Source organism: Heliangelus exortis, chromosome 3 (genome assembly GCF_036169615.1).
Source record: "Heliangelus exortis chromosome 3, bHelExo1.hap1, whole genome shotgun sequence".
NCBI classification, from domain to species: Eukaryota; Metazoa; Chordata; class Aves; order Apodiformes; family Trochilidae; genus Heliangelus; species Heliangelus exortis.
In genome coordinates this window covers 53,799,859-53,815,102 of record NC_092424.1, presented here as the reverse complement: position 1 = coordinate 53,815,102, position 15,244 = coordinate 53,799,859, and the positions used below count along the sequence as shown (strand labels likewise).

General features: G+C 40.0%; 1 protein-coding gene across 7 annotated transcripts in view; it reads right to left on the bottom strand.

Moving 5' to 3' along the window:
* Positions 1 to 15,244, bottom strand: part of ARID1B (AT-rich interaction domain 1B) — a 329,115-nt gene that overhangs the window by 14,553 nt on the left and 299,318 nt on the right. For all 7 annotated transcript variants that reach the window (XM_071740628.1, XM_071740632.1, XM_071740629.1 and 4 more), the window contains 4 exons: positions 14,253 to 14,462; positions 10,692 to 10,896; positions 2,008 to 2,146; positions 352 to 524 (listed from right to left, as the gene is read on the bottom strand). In XM_071740628.1, coding sequence (XP_071596729.1) covers positions 352 to 524; positions 2,008 to 2,146; positions 10,692 to 10,896; positions 14,253 to 14,462 — 727 coding nt within the window. The remainder of the gene's footprint in view (positions 1 to 351; positions 525 to 2,007; positions 2,147 to 10,691; positions 10,897 to 14,252; positions 14,463 to 15,244) is intronic.

Genomic DNA, 15,244 nt, shown 5'->3' with positions numbered 1-15,244 from the left:
CCACTTCATATTCCAGCACTGAAGTCCAGCTCATGATTTGCAGAGTAGCTGTCCACAGAAATGTACGGCGTGGCATAAAATCGAACTCTCTGAATTTATGCCATTTGCTGAAACGTATTCCTACAAGCATTTTTAGGACTCTCTTAAGTCTAAAATAAACTGTGACGCTGAGACAGGAAAATATGACCAGACCAAAATGAAACACAATTGCACTTCACCTCTCTCTTTGCTACAAGGATACCATTTTACCAATGGAAAAAACAACAAAGTAAAAAAGCTCATTCTCAGCAAGGGAACACCTTGAGTACACAGAAGTAGGAAGCAACATTTAAGCTCCCACAAAGAAAATACCTTTTCTCATTCCACCGAAAGGATCTTTATTCGGCTCATATGGCATCCTTCCCATCATATCTGGCATGTTTATTCCCTGCTGGTATGGTGCATTTGGCGTCATGGAGTTTCGCTTCGGGAACGCTGAATCGCTTACGTCAGAAAAGGGATCGTGGACACTGACTGCGCTGTTTCTAGCAGAGAAAAAGGAGGCATCAACATCATTGCGTGCTCATCAGAACTGTGAAAACAGGCTGGGCTGTAACACACCCAGCCCATGATGCTGTGGCAGTGCAGGATACATCTGAGGAAGACACAAAAAACTTTCACAATGGACAATTATTTTTAAAAAATCTACACTGTTTTCCCCAAGTTTCTCTCGCTACTTACCTTGGAGATCAGGAGTTTTCATCTAATACAATTGTGCATATTCCTATTATTCATGTAGAAGTATAAACACTTCTGAAATTTCAGTAAGCTATTTGTGTCACTAGCCCAAGGCACTGAACTCCACAGGTTAATTATATGCTGTGTCAAAATAGTATTACTTTTTATCAGTTTCATAATTATTACCTTTCAAATTTACCAAGTATCCCATTGCTCTCCTTCTAGAGGGAAGACTAAATATCAACACTTGATTTAGCTCCTAAACACCATTTACTGTTGGGAAAAGGTACTAACTTTCATGGTTGTAGCCAGCTTTATTCTCAAGCCCTTAAAACCTGTCTTGAAAAATAGTTTCCCTGATAATGATCGGATATACCCTTAATGCAAAAGAAAATTTTTTACATAGCGAAAGAAAACTCAATTACAGATTATTAAACAACATTCATGTAACCCTTTCTTCACTATCACAAATGAAGAAAAAAAAGTCTTTAAAGTTTGAAGTGACTCTGTACAAAGTTTAGAACTCAGCTATGTTCCTGCTGAAGTCAACAAGAACTTTCTTTGCTGGACTTCAGTGGGTTAACAATCCTTAAGGAATGGTGAGATGGCTTCACTTCAGATGATGTTGGTGTGTGATTTACATCACATGGAACTGAAAGGGATCTCTTGGTCCATCCAGTTGAATCCTTTGCTATCTCACCTAACCAATGTTACTACATATACTTATCGTAATCTGAATTTAAGTAACACCTTAAATCCACACATTTTTACTACCCCGTTTTTAGTAGAAGTACAATCTAGATCCATACCTTTCTAGTACTTAGACATGACCTAAGCAAAGCTAACCAAGCTCCTTTATCTTCCTGTTCCCTTCTCACCCCACGAATTTTTCTCTAGAATCCATTACAATTTGAATTCCTCCTTCCTGAGCATGAACGTCAGATCTGTATACTAGAGGAGGACAAAGTATGCAAAGAAAGGAAGGTTGTGGTTCTAAATTGGTGCTGTTGGTTCCACCATCCTCTCTACTCTTCACGTCTGGCTTTGCACTGGTGCTCATCTGATCCTTTTTAGAAAGCTAATGCTGCTCCTACTCCTTCTTCCCTTTTCCCCTCTTCTCTCCCCCCGAAAAATAATTTTCTGCCTATTTTAAGCCTGAGTGGTTCACCACAGAATCACATGAGTGCCCAAGCAGTCGAGAAAGACTGGCTCTGGCTTAAACTGCTGTAGAACAAAAAAAGAAGAAAAGAAAAAAAAGAAGAAAAAAAGAAAAAAAAATTATTTTCATACCTGCCACCCTGCATAGGTGTCATCTGTCCATGAGGTGTTGATGCTGGTGTTGGGGGCTTCAAATCGCCTGGCACTTCTGTCATGGAATTACTACCAGTAGACTGTGGAGTCTGTGGGCCTTGTAAGGAACCAGAATTAGCTGGGAAGTTAAAGAAAAAGGAAATATTAAAAGGCAGCAGAAGAATTCCTGTGGAAATAATAATTATCAAGGAAAGAAACTGCTTCTTTCCCCTATAAGCTTGCTTATACCATGCATCTCAGTACTTTATAACTTCCCCAAAATCCTCTGAGACTAGGATATGCTGTGCACTGATAGTCATTGTCTTTCCCAGAACCATGAATTTAATCTGCTGCCTGAAGCAACATGAATAGAAATCATCTAGATGAAGGATCATTTAAATCAGAGGTCAGAGATACAAAGTTAATTGTCTATAGTTTACAACAGAGTAATTGAAGGTTGTTCTTTGGCACAGCTTCTTTATATAATCCTTATCACAACACACGTTTATAAGGCAAATTTCAACCAGAAGCTTTTCCTCACAAATGTAAACTATTATATGAATATAAATTCAAAATGTCATTTACCACTAAGAGGTAGATATTTCCATGGTGAAATGGAAAATGACTAGTGTCACGCTGCAACCCTGTACCATCTTTGAGACATCATGGCAAAAGACTGAATTTAGGAAAAGCAAAAGGCAATCTGAGGTAAGAACAAAGTAGAATTTGAACAGGAGGCTGTAGCTAACACTCCTAAGAAAACTGTAAAACTAGAAAGGACATCTTAACAAAACTGTCGATCACTGGAGAATGTATGTAACAAGACCAGGTCAGTTCTGCAAAGCATCTACTTCATTTGCAAAAACTTCTATGTTGAAATCTCACAAAGCAACAGAGTATCTGTCCCCCTTAACTGTGGTAAATAGCTATATATATGACTGCTGAGGAGAAACACCCCCCTCAACCCCACAGATCTAACCCAGTAGTTTTCTAATTTATAAAGACACGGCTTTGGCTTGAGAAGTCCTCTTTTTTATGAACTGTCATGTAAGCATTTTATAGTGCCTGGCTATCTGCATTCAACAACCAATTAACAAAACTTTATAAATTATTATTAGAGGGAAATCTGGAACAAGCAGTATGGGCTTTTCTTCTGTATGTGCAAGAGAGAGTAGTTTATAATTGACTCAAAATCATGGAACACTCATCATCTTGACAGGCAGAGCTTGTTTTTAACTGAAGAACACCTTTTTTATATGTGTTTCATTTATATCTGTAACACATGTTCCACTATCTGGAAATCGGTCTCAGTAGCAAGTGCATATGTAAAATCCACATTGTGTAGACCACACTGTTCTTGTCCTCAGTTTTCTGAGGCATGTTTAGATTATGCTCAGATAGTAATAAGGGTCAAAAAAAGTTTAAGAAAAGCTCTCTGATTGCATTAATACAGTAACAACAACATTTGCAACAACTTATGCTACAGCTGAATGAAGGCTATAATAAAACAAATCCATATGACAATAAAAAGATCATCATGTTCACATAAAATGAGCCCTTTGTATATATTACCCCTGAGTGAGCCAGGATCATTCTCCCGTCCTTGAGCTTTAAACAAACCTAGGTTATTTCTAAAAAGCTTGAAAACATTTCTGAGTTAAGCCATGCATTGTCACATAACATCTTCTTATACTAGAACCATGTAAGTAAGCATCTGTGTACCCATATACTTACTGTAAAAATACTATATTGCCTAACCCTGCATATTTCTCCTCCAGTGGGATATTAAGCAGCAATTGAGTTCTTCCCTATCCTACCTGCACAAGAACCTAAAATTCATATCTAAAGTAAACCTAAATAAACCAAGTAAAATATTTCTCCTGTATTTATGGGCTGCATTAATACAGAAACTTTATTATGATTAACAATGTATTTTATATAATCATCTTAGGTAAGGAAAGGTTTAAAACCAAAAAGAAGACATCCAGCTGAGAAGCTGCAAGTCAAATATCCACCTGGTCAGTGGTGATGATAGGGTTGGTTATTTTTCCCTTGCTTTTTTTCTAAATGACTGATTTTTATAAACGTGTGAAAAAATGCAAAGCAAATGGTATGATAAAAAGTGCAATATTTCTGCTTTGTTAATACACATATCTCTTGATGCCTCTTGGGTCATGGACATTTATACAGAATAGGGACAGCAGGTGTTTAAATTTCTGGAGTAGGTCATCAGCTACCAAGAAGACCCCAGGTGTGGATATGACCTACAAGCAACCACAAAGACAACTATTTCTGTGTCATACACTCACAGGCCACTGAATACTTCATCTATATTTCAGTAATAGCATCAATGTAAACAGCAAATTCCTTGAGAAACAATATGGTAACTCTTTATGGTTGGTAGTGCAGGTACAGTTTTTTAAGAAACTCAACTTTCAATTGTAGGATGTAATTTTCAGGACCTTTGCCAAGTCTCAGGAAATAATTCTCATGGATATTCCCATCAAGCTAATTTCGTTTTGCACATTTTCAGCTGTAACTGGCCATTTTTTTCTAAGAATAGGTCTTCAAAAATATATGGCTCTCTTCTGTTGTCCTCAAGAGAAATATTTTCTGAGTTTTCCAAGCCAACTATATATCTGGTCACCTTTTCCACACACACCACCAATGGTTCCTTCATTGTCTGGAGGAAAGACTTGGTAGTAATGCTGGGGACATGCCTGTGACAGAGAAATTACTCTTGCTATTCCAGAGTTTATTATTATTTATTTGGTCAAATAAATTTGTGAACTAGCTTGCCATACATTCACTGGTTGGATTTCTGAAGATCCTGTTTGCACTTACTACAAGGTGGGAGTGAGGAGGACTCTCACTGTAATTCAGATCCTAGGTTGATCTGGGCATTCTTGCACATGGAGCTGAGAACAAGAACCTACAACCAGGAATCCAACCTATATAAGTTCTCATGGTTACAACTGGAGCCTGGAAAACTGGTACCCAGAATTAGTGGATGCTGTAAATTTTCTGGTAGCTCAGTTACTCTTTTGTAGAATGGGAATCATACTGCTTTCCCTCTTAGATGGGTATCGCAAAAGCTGGTAAATGCTTTTTAAGGACTTCAGAAACAGCTGAGGTGAAGATGAGAAAAAACAAGGAGTAAATTTACTCAAACTCTGTTTGAGTCTGGTTGAAAACAATACGAATAAGGGCCGCTCAGAAAAGTGAGGATACTGAATAGCTCCGCATTCAGTGAGCACTGTTTGTTCTGTGCACTGAACGACAAAGGCATTTCAAAGAAAAAAATGACTGTGTAATTAAGAGTGTACTGAACTGTATAAGCACAAGGAAACATAATTAAGGTTGCAAAGACTGCATCTCACTTCTGGCATTTCCTAACTTCTGAGCATTTGACTTTGCATCAAAGCAAAACACACTTCAAACAGCTCTTGGATATAGCATGTGCACACAGGTGCCTGCATGCACACATTAAATGCTAAATAGTTACGTTCTCTTACACATACATTTCTCTTACACATACTTTGCTATTACCAATGTTTTCTGGTTAAAGAATATGAAAACAACCCTCTTCTCCGTAAGAAAATACTATATGTCATTTTCATGTTTCACCTTAATTCTTACATTTGGTTAGCAGCTCTGAAATTTTTACATCAATCTATGGTAGATATTTAATTTTGATAATGGACATTCTTAAATAGAAACCATATCCTTTTAAAGTTCTTCTTTAGCTTCAGTATTAAACAGAGAACTAAGAAGGAAGACAAACAACCATGTTCTTTTAGAACAGGTAATCTCTGCTGAAATGGTCCTGCAACTGACTTGGGGATGTCCAAGAAAAAGAATCTGAGTGTACATAGGTACTGAATTCTTTATCTCACATCAACATCTAAGCAACACAAGTGTTGTAACAGATTGGTAGGGACATGCATTTAACAATAGAAAATCCCTCCAAAATTAAATAAAATTAACATCTTTGTCAGTGAGAAGCTGAGGTCCTACAAATTCTTCCACAGCTCGGTCAATGACATGTGCTGTCCTTGGCAGCATTGAATTACAGCACTGGCACAGCGTTTTCCTTGCAAAACCCACGTGGCTTTCAGGAAAGACCCTTTATTTACCAGAAGAGTAATACGCAGTTAAAAAAGAAAAAAATTTTTTCTCTTGCCAGGAATTTCTACCCCTCAGGAAAAAAAAAAAAAAAGAAAAAAAAAGACAAGAAGAATGCAACCTCTTGAAACTCCATTAATATGAGGCCTGACATGCTCTCTAGGATATCCCTACCTTTTGCCAGAAGCTACAAAGGTATACTCTAAAGTAAACAATGGAAAGGTTACTGAAGGTTAAGTACATTCACATACTTCAGAGTGAAAAGCCAGCCACCACGCTGGGAAGATAATTTACCCAGCACAAACCCAGTGCCCCAGTTAGGCCGGGCTGGGGGCCACTGGCAGCCCCCCCGGGGTGGGTCCAGGTGCAAGCATAGGAGCACCTCTGCCTGTCCTCCCATCCCGCCCTCCTAACCCCTCACCCATCCATCTTCAGTGGGGATTCCCTGGCTGTCCCCATGACACGCTCCATGACATCACCTGCCTGCTAATAATAGCTCTGCAGTCAGCCGGCAGAGACGGATGGGTTTGGTTACAGAGGAGCTCGGTGAATGGCTGTGTCGTGTCGCGTCCCCCCCTCGCCCCGCCATCCCCCTCCCCAAGTTGTTTCTCTGCTGCCAAGGAAACACGCGGGGGGAACACGCTCTTGGCCAGCTCTTCCTCTTGGATTCCAAGGCAGGCACACGATTTCCCAGGTTTGCTGTCATGAAATCTCTGGTGACATCAGGGCCAGCTGCTGGGTGTTACTCAGGAGCATCCTCAGCCACACCACTGTGGTCACTCTGTTCAGTCAGCACACAATAAACGCTCAGTCTGTCATCTCAAGAGCTGTGCACACATTATTGCACGCTGAAGCTAAGAACTTAGAGCACTGCATTGGAAAGTAACTCCTTCACATTGATGCTCTTTTGAAATGAGTTCTCCAGCACCCACTAGTGCTTAGCATAATGCCCCCCCGAATGATTTTCAGCTTAGAACTTGCCAAATAATTTGTGCACATTTTGGTCAAAACCAGCAATATGCCTGACAAGAAGCACATTTTGCCTTTGCACCCACTTCCAGAAAGCACTGAAGACCTTGAAGGATGCTTACACAAAGACCTACAATCCCTCTTTGTCTTACGAAGGATTTTCTGCACAACAAAAGAGAAAACACTTGATGGGGGCTGCAGCACTGACCCAACAACCAGGACATAAGGCCTGTAACAAGGGTCCTCTAACAACTAGTCTGTCATAACAACTGGGCATTTGTTGCTGGTCTTCACTGTTGGTGGCATTTCCTTACCCAGATAATTTAAGCTGTGACACAAGGGCCTCAGCTTACTTCAAGTATACCTCCAACTTGCACAGCCTCACAGCACTGCAAGCCACACCAGAACACATTTGGGCCACATTCACTTCCTGTGCCTGGGAGTTTTATGAAAGAAGAGGCTGTGACATACCTAACACCTTGGCCGCTGTGCAAACGCCCTACTGAACAAGCCAGCCAGCTTGCCACTCTGCTGGCACTCTCACTTCTTTTTTCAACTTTTGATAATTGCTGACACTATCCTGAATTGCACTGTACATAGCACTTAACTCCTTCATGTACCATTTACCTTATTAATGATGTAAAAACCGGAATTGATGAGAGAATCCCAAATACAGTGCTAAAAGCAAATGGACTAACACATGGATCCAGACCACTGCCTTGCAGCCCCCTAGATTTAACTTACACTTTGCATCCTTTCCCTGGCCTGATTCTTCCATGGGAATCAACTCACGTGGTTCCTGCGCTGTTTTCTAGCATTCCCTCTTCAATTGCATTTTAAAGGTCATCTGTGAGGTGTTTTTCCACCTTGCATAACAGTTACCTGGGAGTTACATCCACCTAGGACCTGAATTCTTCCTTTGTACTAAGAAGGCTGGCAGTCCTTCTATTCTTATGCCAGTCCATATATATTCTTATGACCAACTGAAATACTTAGTTTTGTAAGTTTTTGAAGATGAGGTGATTCTTAAACTCTCATGACCCTGATTTCATAGCACCTTCTGGTTAGAATTGGACAAAATACATCACCTTCCCTTCTGATACAAGTTCTACTTTTTAATCAGAATTAACTTCAGCTCTAATACTGTACCTAGTTCTCTGAAAATGGATTTGGCTTCAAAGTGGCTCTGCCTACCCTGAGCTAACTGCACAAGAGAGACTAATGGTCGAAGCAAGGACCTTTGGAGGCTGCTTCTTGTCGTTCTGGGTTCCTGTTCCCTCTGAATGCGAAAGAGTAACAGATTATCTAACATACATCGTCAACTCTACTTCTTTTGTGCAGTTAATAGGTTAATGTCAGTATATACCAAAGAAAAAAGAGCTAGAAAAAAAGCTGACTATTAAAGACAACTGGCTTGTGCTCTCTGCAGCATCTATACCTCAGCGGGATTTCATGTACTAAAGCTGATACACACTGGGAAAGCTTTTCTCCATACAGAAGTGCAGTCCATTCAGCGACATGAGCTCTTTTCTCACCAACAAAACAAACCTTGAGATCTTTGCTTGCTTCCCTCTCTTCCAGTCTCTATGTCCTGCTGTGTTTTTATTTTAGAAAAATAGTTTCATTTCTCCTCATGGACAGCTTGCTTGAATGTTATGATAAATTTAAATGAGGATGTTGTCATTTTCATCTGTAGAGTCATGGAGCAAAAGGACCCTCGCAAAGTGTTAAATCTGACATTTCTATTCCTTTGTTTCAGGTTTATGTATTTAAATAATAGTTCTGCATCTAAAAATTCAGCCAGTTTACTGTGATCATCCCTGAACCAAATACTGATAGCAGTGTTGGAGGGAGATGGGTGAAGGAGGAGAGAGCACTGTTTAGTTTTAGAAACAGATGAGTTTCCTCTTCACTTTCTTTAACAAGTCTAACAGTTTCAGCTCCCCTTACCAGCCTTCTCAGGAGGTGACAGGCACATCCAACGTCACAGTTTTTTTTCAGTGGTGCACAATCAAGACACTCTATGTTCATTTCATTCAGATAACAGACTTCACTTTTAGTACCAAGTATTCCTCTCCATCTTCTAAATTGGCCTTCCTAAGTAACCTAGTTATCTTCTCTGTTAAATAAGCAACATTAAGGTGTTATAGTTGTTGTTAATAATTCCAGGTGTTAACAAGGTGAAGGAACCATTACAGGTATTACACAAAGAGGTACCTAGGAATATTTTAATGAAACACTCCCCAAAATCTTTACAGTGAATCCATCAGACTGTAAAAGATTTAAGCCCTATCACCTTCACCTTTTTTTCTACACTGACAAAGTGCTATCATAACAAATTATCTTGTCTGATATAGAACTGTATTATATGATTATAAAGGTCTTTGCAATTTTCTGGTATCCATGATAGGAATTCTCAAACTGGAGAACTGCCTTGCAAACTGCCTGTAGAGCTTGCTGGGTCCCTGACTTGCCACTTCCCGCTTTCAACGAGTGAACTGCACCAACAGAAAACGGAGCATCGGACACCTTCCTAATAATGCTTTCTAATGCAGGAGACTGCTGTAAACATTCCAGGAATTATATTCTCTTGGCAGTAAAAGAAGATGGTCTGCCTAGCAGTAATTGTGAACATGGGTACTAACTAAATTATTTCATTGATCAGAAAAACCTAATACTTAGCAAATCAAATACTTCCTCTTCCATGGGTGCTCCAGAACTCAACATCATAGATTCATTTTACTACACCGTTTCATACATAGACTGAAGAATTTTCCTGCCTTCAACATCACTCATGATTATCCAATCTTGATCCAATCAGTCTTAAACTGACTTAATTCAGAAAGAAAACGAGGTAATTTCAAACACCTCACTGCACATGCAAAAAACCCGTCCAAAATCAAGCACTTCCAATCCCAGTTTTTCAGATGAGAAGACAAAGACAGTGATGCTAATGGCTTATCTGACATACAAGATTAGCAACAAAAGAACAGAGAGTGTGGATCCAAACTACTGATCTGGCAGTAGAGATACACCCCATTCTCAACTCTCTCCATCTGCTACACATTCAACATAAGCTTTATCAGAGCAACCACCTGAGACACACTGATCAGTCCAGCATCTGCCATCCTGATGCAAACTGAAGCTTTGCTGACCAATATTTGTTTTGAAAACGCAGTTTCAGGGTCATAGGAAGGAAAAGTTCAAGTTCCAGTTCAAGAAAATGATCTTTAGACAAATAGATGCTCCTTTTAGTAATAGCTGCCTTGTATCTTACAGCACACAGAATACTACCCTTTTTTATTTTGCCAACATAACTCTGAATATTAAGGGTATGCTGGTGCATGTCTTTGTATGTTAGACAGAGCAATGACAAACTGGACATGTGGCTGCGGATGGCCTTTCAGAGTTAAATCTGACTTGACTGAAGAGATAGCTCTAAGTTTAAAAATAAGATGCTAATGACGTATTTATCCCCGTCCTTTGTCCAGAAGTAGCAAGACATGCTTCTAAATATATAAACTGCAACCTGGTATCTTTCGCATTCAAAAAAAATGGTTGTGTAAGAGGCTGCAGTTTTTTTTACTTACCAGGAGATGGCGGCTGAATCTTAGGTTGTTTCTTAGTATCTCCACTGCTGAAGACTTCTGGAGGGGGCTCCTCCCCTCGCTCAATCTTGCACTCGAAAGCAAACAGGTACTGAATGTATTGTTTTTTCAGGGAGCTGGCCGCGCTACTCGAAGTGCCAACGTTCAAGGTGGTTGCCAGCTCACGCCACTTCTTGTTTTTATTAACCTAGTAAAATAAATGGCAGAATGGCAGAATCACTGGTTTGCAGCAGAGTGGTTTGTTTAAGTCACGAGAACAAAAAAGGCAAAAAAAAAAAAAAAAAAAAAAAAGCACTTAATGTCTTGGTTTGCTTTTTTATTTTCTTCTTTTAACTAATGCCCATTACTCCCACACATAGTAATGCATAGGCAGCATTTACACTTATAAAACCATTAAGGAACCTGCTGATAGATACATAAAAAGCTTTGCTTGCGGAGAGTCTTCTGCATGGTGCATCTTTTAAATGCCTTGCAGTTTTCCAGGGCCTATGCTCTTCAGCTAGCAATCCATCTCCAGCCAAATGCACGCTCACTCTGCCTCTCTCCAACACCCACCCGCACCCACCCCATTCTAATTAAAAAGCAGCTTCTAAAAACTAATTTAGAAAGCAATAACAGTGTTACGCGGCAATTTAAGCGTTTGAGCATTGATAGGAAAAAGGAATTTTTCTCCAAAATAGCCACCAGCTGTCAAACAGTTCCGCCTGTAATTCGTGGTTCAAGTCCTTTCACTTTAGGATGTCTTGCAGGGACAGATCAACGATCCTCTGGCCAGATGAGAGACAGAGTGAGGCAAGGCCCCTTAATTAATTAAGGCAGACTTCAAACACACAGGGCTAGTTCAGCAATACTCTGTACTACAGTGCTGACTGCACAACTCCGCTGCACGTCTTGTTTGCAGTGTAAGGCTGAGAATATTGAAAGGCTCTGTTCATGAGTTCCTCAAACACTGTAATAGCAGTGATGTTCATTTGTCATCCTGGATAATGCCACTGGCTCACTCAGCTGTCCCACTTGTAGCAGCAGTATTTTTGCTGTAATACCTGATGCCCGGGAGCTCATTCAGCCACTTGTGCAATCACTAGGTATGATCCAAGGAGGGGAAGAAGCACCAAAATATCCTCTGAGCATCCCAGCTTTTGTTCAGGAAGAAGCTGGCTTCTTGCATGCCACGATGACTGTTACTTGTCCTGAGACCTGAGATTTTACTGACTCCAACATAACTTGTATAGGTACAAAGGTTATCATTAGCCACACTGTTCCTAAGCCTGTGTGCCAGCAAAGGAAACATTTCTTATGTTTCTCTCAGTGTTTAATAACACCGTAACTGCTGCCAGTCAGCAAAGATCTTTTGGGGATAGCATTAATAGCAGGCAGGTTGGCATGGCTATATGAAGTGTTTTTATTTCTGCAGTACATTCTGCAAGAACCCAGGACTTAAAGGAGATGAGATTTTCATAACAGCCCTTGTTGAGGCTTGAAATCAAGTTACACAGCCCTTTGTGCCTACGGACTTACAGTGGTGCACTTAAGTGGTGCATAATGAGCACATTGCACGATGCAAACAGAAACATTCGTGCCTAAAATGCCCAGTATATTGGCATTTAAAAGAAGACTGCCAGCAGCTGCTCTATTCACGTTGAGACTCCATCAACTGCAACTTTTCAGACAGAGAACACGCACTCCTGCTGCACAGCCCCACTCCCTGTCACTCTCTGGGCAGAACCATGAAATGTGGAGTGCAGCCACTGGAGATGCAGCATTTTAGGAGAGCACCACACAGATGCATTTAAGTAAAACTCAATAAGCAAGGCTCTACACCCCTCAGTACCTCCAAACAGATAAACACGGTGATCATCCATGTGGGCACATCAGCAAAACCAGGAGTTCTTATCTTCTCTCTCAATTTTTACCAGCACTGAAGCACACATATTTGTAACTCAAACATCAGCCTCAGTGAGCAGCGTCTATTCTTTGGCAATGCATAATGTCTGTCACTGCAAATCAACACTGACTGTCCCAGAATAAAATAGATTTCCATAATAAGCAAACATGAATGACTCTCAAGAATATCCCACCTGCCCCCCATCTTGCTTATTTTTTGATGTTAAGAGTCATACTATGGGCACAATCACGCTGCATGAGGTAGAACAGCTGCATGATACAATTTACATGTAATAAAGTTTCTGAGATAAAAGTAATCACATCTTTATGATGCTGGGGGGCATGAGCTGATCGCTGAAAATGCCAGGACAGTATCTCTTGCCCATATACAGCATGTAACAACTGGAGAGGTGAACTTTATTAGGTTTCTCTGCCTTCCTTTAATAAAAGGAATAGCTAAAATCTCTGGTTCATTTCTGAACCAGAACTAAACTAAACGAAAATCTCTGGAATTGAAGAGCCAATGATCTAACTCAGTATCTCAAATCCTATGTTGCGAGATGTACTATTCAAAACAGCACTGAAAAATGGTACTATTTAAAGAGTGTGTGTTACTGATTTTATATTAAATACCACGTATACATATGTTTATCTACATAGCTAAATTTAAGACCTCATCTTCCAAAGGACTGAACACCCAGAAACATTCTTAAAAGCACAGAAATTATGGGTTTCAGCACTTCTCAGAAGATTCCAGCACCTATCCAGAGTTACCTTCTAGATGCAATGGATGCTTTGTAAAAGCATCTGGCAAGGACAGACAACTTTGAATAACAAATCTGAAGCTGCAAATACTGACCATTTTCTCCTGCTTTCCCTTTTGATGGTGCTACACATTGGAACATTTAGTTTTGGTCTGTGGTGGCCAGTCTGACAGAACTCACAAGTAATGTCTAAACAATCCTTTGCAGAACTTCCAGTCAACTGGTGAAATAACAAACCAAAACTTCTTTCTCCCACCTGACTTTTTTATTTTCAGCTCCTCTTGCTTTTGTTTTTCTTTCTATCAGTTAAGTAATTCACCTTTTCCTTGTAATCATCGTGTTTGTAAGGCAACCGAAAACATCCTGTAAGCATTTGCCAAACACAGGGAAAGCAAAGCCCTTGTCTAAGAAACAAATGTACTGAACAGAGACACTCAGAGATGAACTGTTTGAGATGATGCACTGTGTTGCAAGAATACATCCGCCACTTTCCTGGAGAGATGAATTGATTTGTCCTAGAAGCAATATCCCTATCTGGGAAGGATGGATTTTAAAATCTCCTTTTCCTTTCAGCTCTGTCATGTTTCTTACTCGTAACTTTGATCCAATGTCCGTTTTCTCTTTTCTTCTCTTTTCATTACTGGATTCCCCATAACAGATAAAAAATTTATCTGTGTACAGGAATGGCCAAATTTGATTTGAACTGTAGGGTTTTCGGGCAATTATGCAGCCCAAAACGAACTCCAGGCAATATTAATAAAGGATGAAACTGTTTTCTTCAACAATGTTGTCAGAGCAGAAAACAACATGCTGTAGCAGCAGGAAATACTCCAGGGGAAAAAAAAAAACAAAACATATAATCTTTTCAAAAAGTTCACTTTCAAGCACTTCTCACCTGTGCTAAACCTCCTATCTCCTTGACACAGACATAGAGCCTGAACAGGTCCAGGGGCTTCTTGCCCACAGCTGGCAGACTGGCCACAGGTGTGCCCCTTTCCTCCATGAAGGTGAGGTAACGATCCACCCACATCTTGCGCTCTGGCTCGTTTCCTAGCTCATAGACTTTAGTGATCTTCTCTCCAGTTGTGGTAGAGGAACTTGATTTCTAAATTGCAAGAAGACAAAAAAGAGTTGGGGGAAGGGTGGGAGGGGGAGGGAAAAGAAAGTAAGAAACTCACAACATTGAAAAAGAGAAGATGTCAAACAAACTAAAGCTATCACACAACAGCCAGGAATGAAGGCTACTAGTTCAGGCAGAAACAGTACATTCTGTCCATATATGGAAAATTCAGCTTTTTAAAATATAGGGCCCAAACTCCCCATTTTCATATTTCTTTCACTGATCTTAACTTTGGATCCCAGAAGGCAAGTTTCTGATGTTGCCTCATGTAATTTTAAAAAGAGGTAACTTTCACATAGTGCTTTTCATCTGTTTATCTCGAAGTACTTAGGTAAGCAATAATTTGAGTAAAATTAAAACCAAGTTTGTCACACACAAGTTTACATAATCCTAAAACCGAACCAAATCTCTCTCCTCTTTGCCCCGAGAGGGGCTAGAAAACCTGAAAGCGTTCCTCCAGAAAATAGAAATGTACAAAAGTAGCCTAAAGCATGATTCATGGCAAACTAGTGCACTGAGAAGTAGTACTTTCTTTAAAGAGTCATAAATGCTTTACTACTTCTTCGTATCTCTGGCCAAAAAGCAAGGGGAGCAATAGTGCCTACAGTACAAGGAGACTGGTGACAATACTCCTGAACTGCCTATTACCAGCCTGAACTAATAATGCTTGTGAGTAGCTAATACTCTCTTGCCTTGTAAAGGACAGAGGATAGCTGTCCCATATGCCCTACCTTGTCCTACCTTGCAAAGAGAATGTGTATCACAAC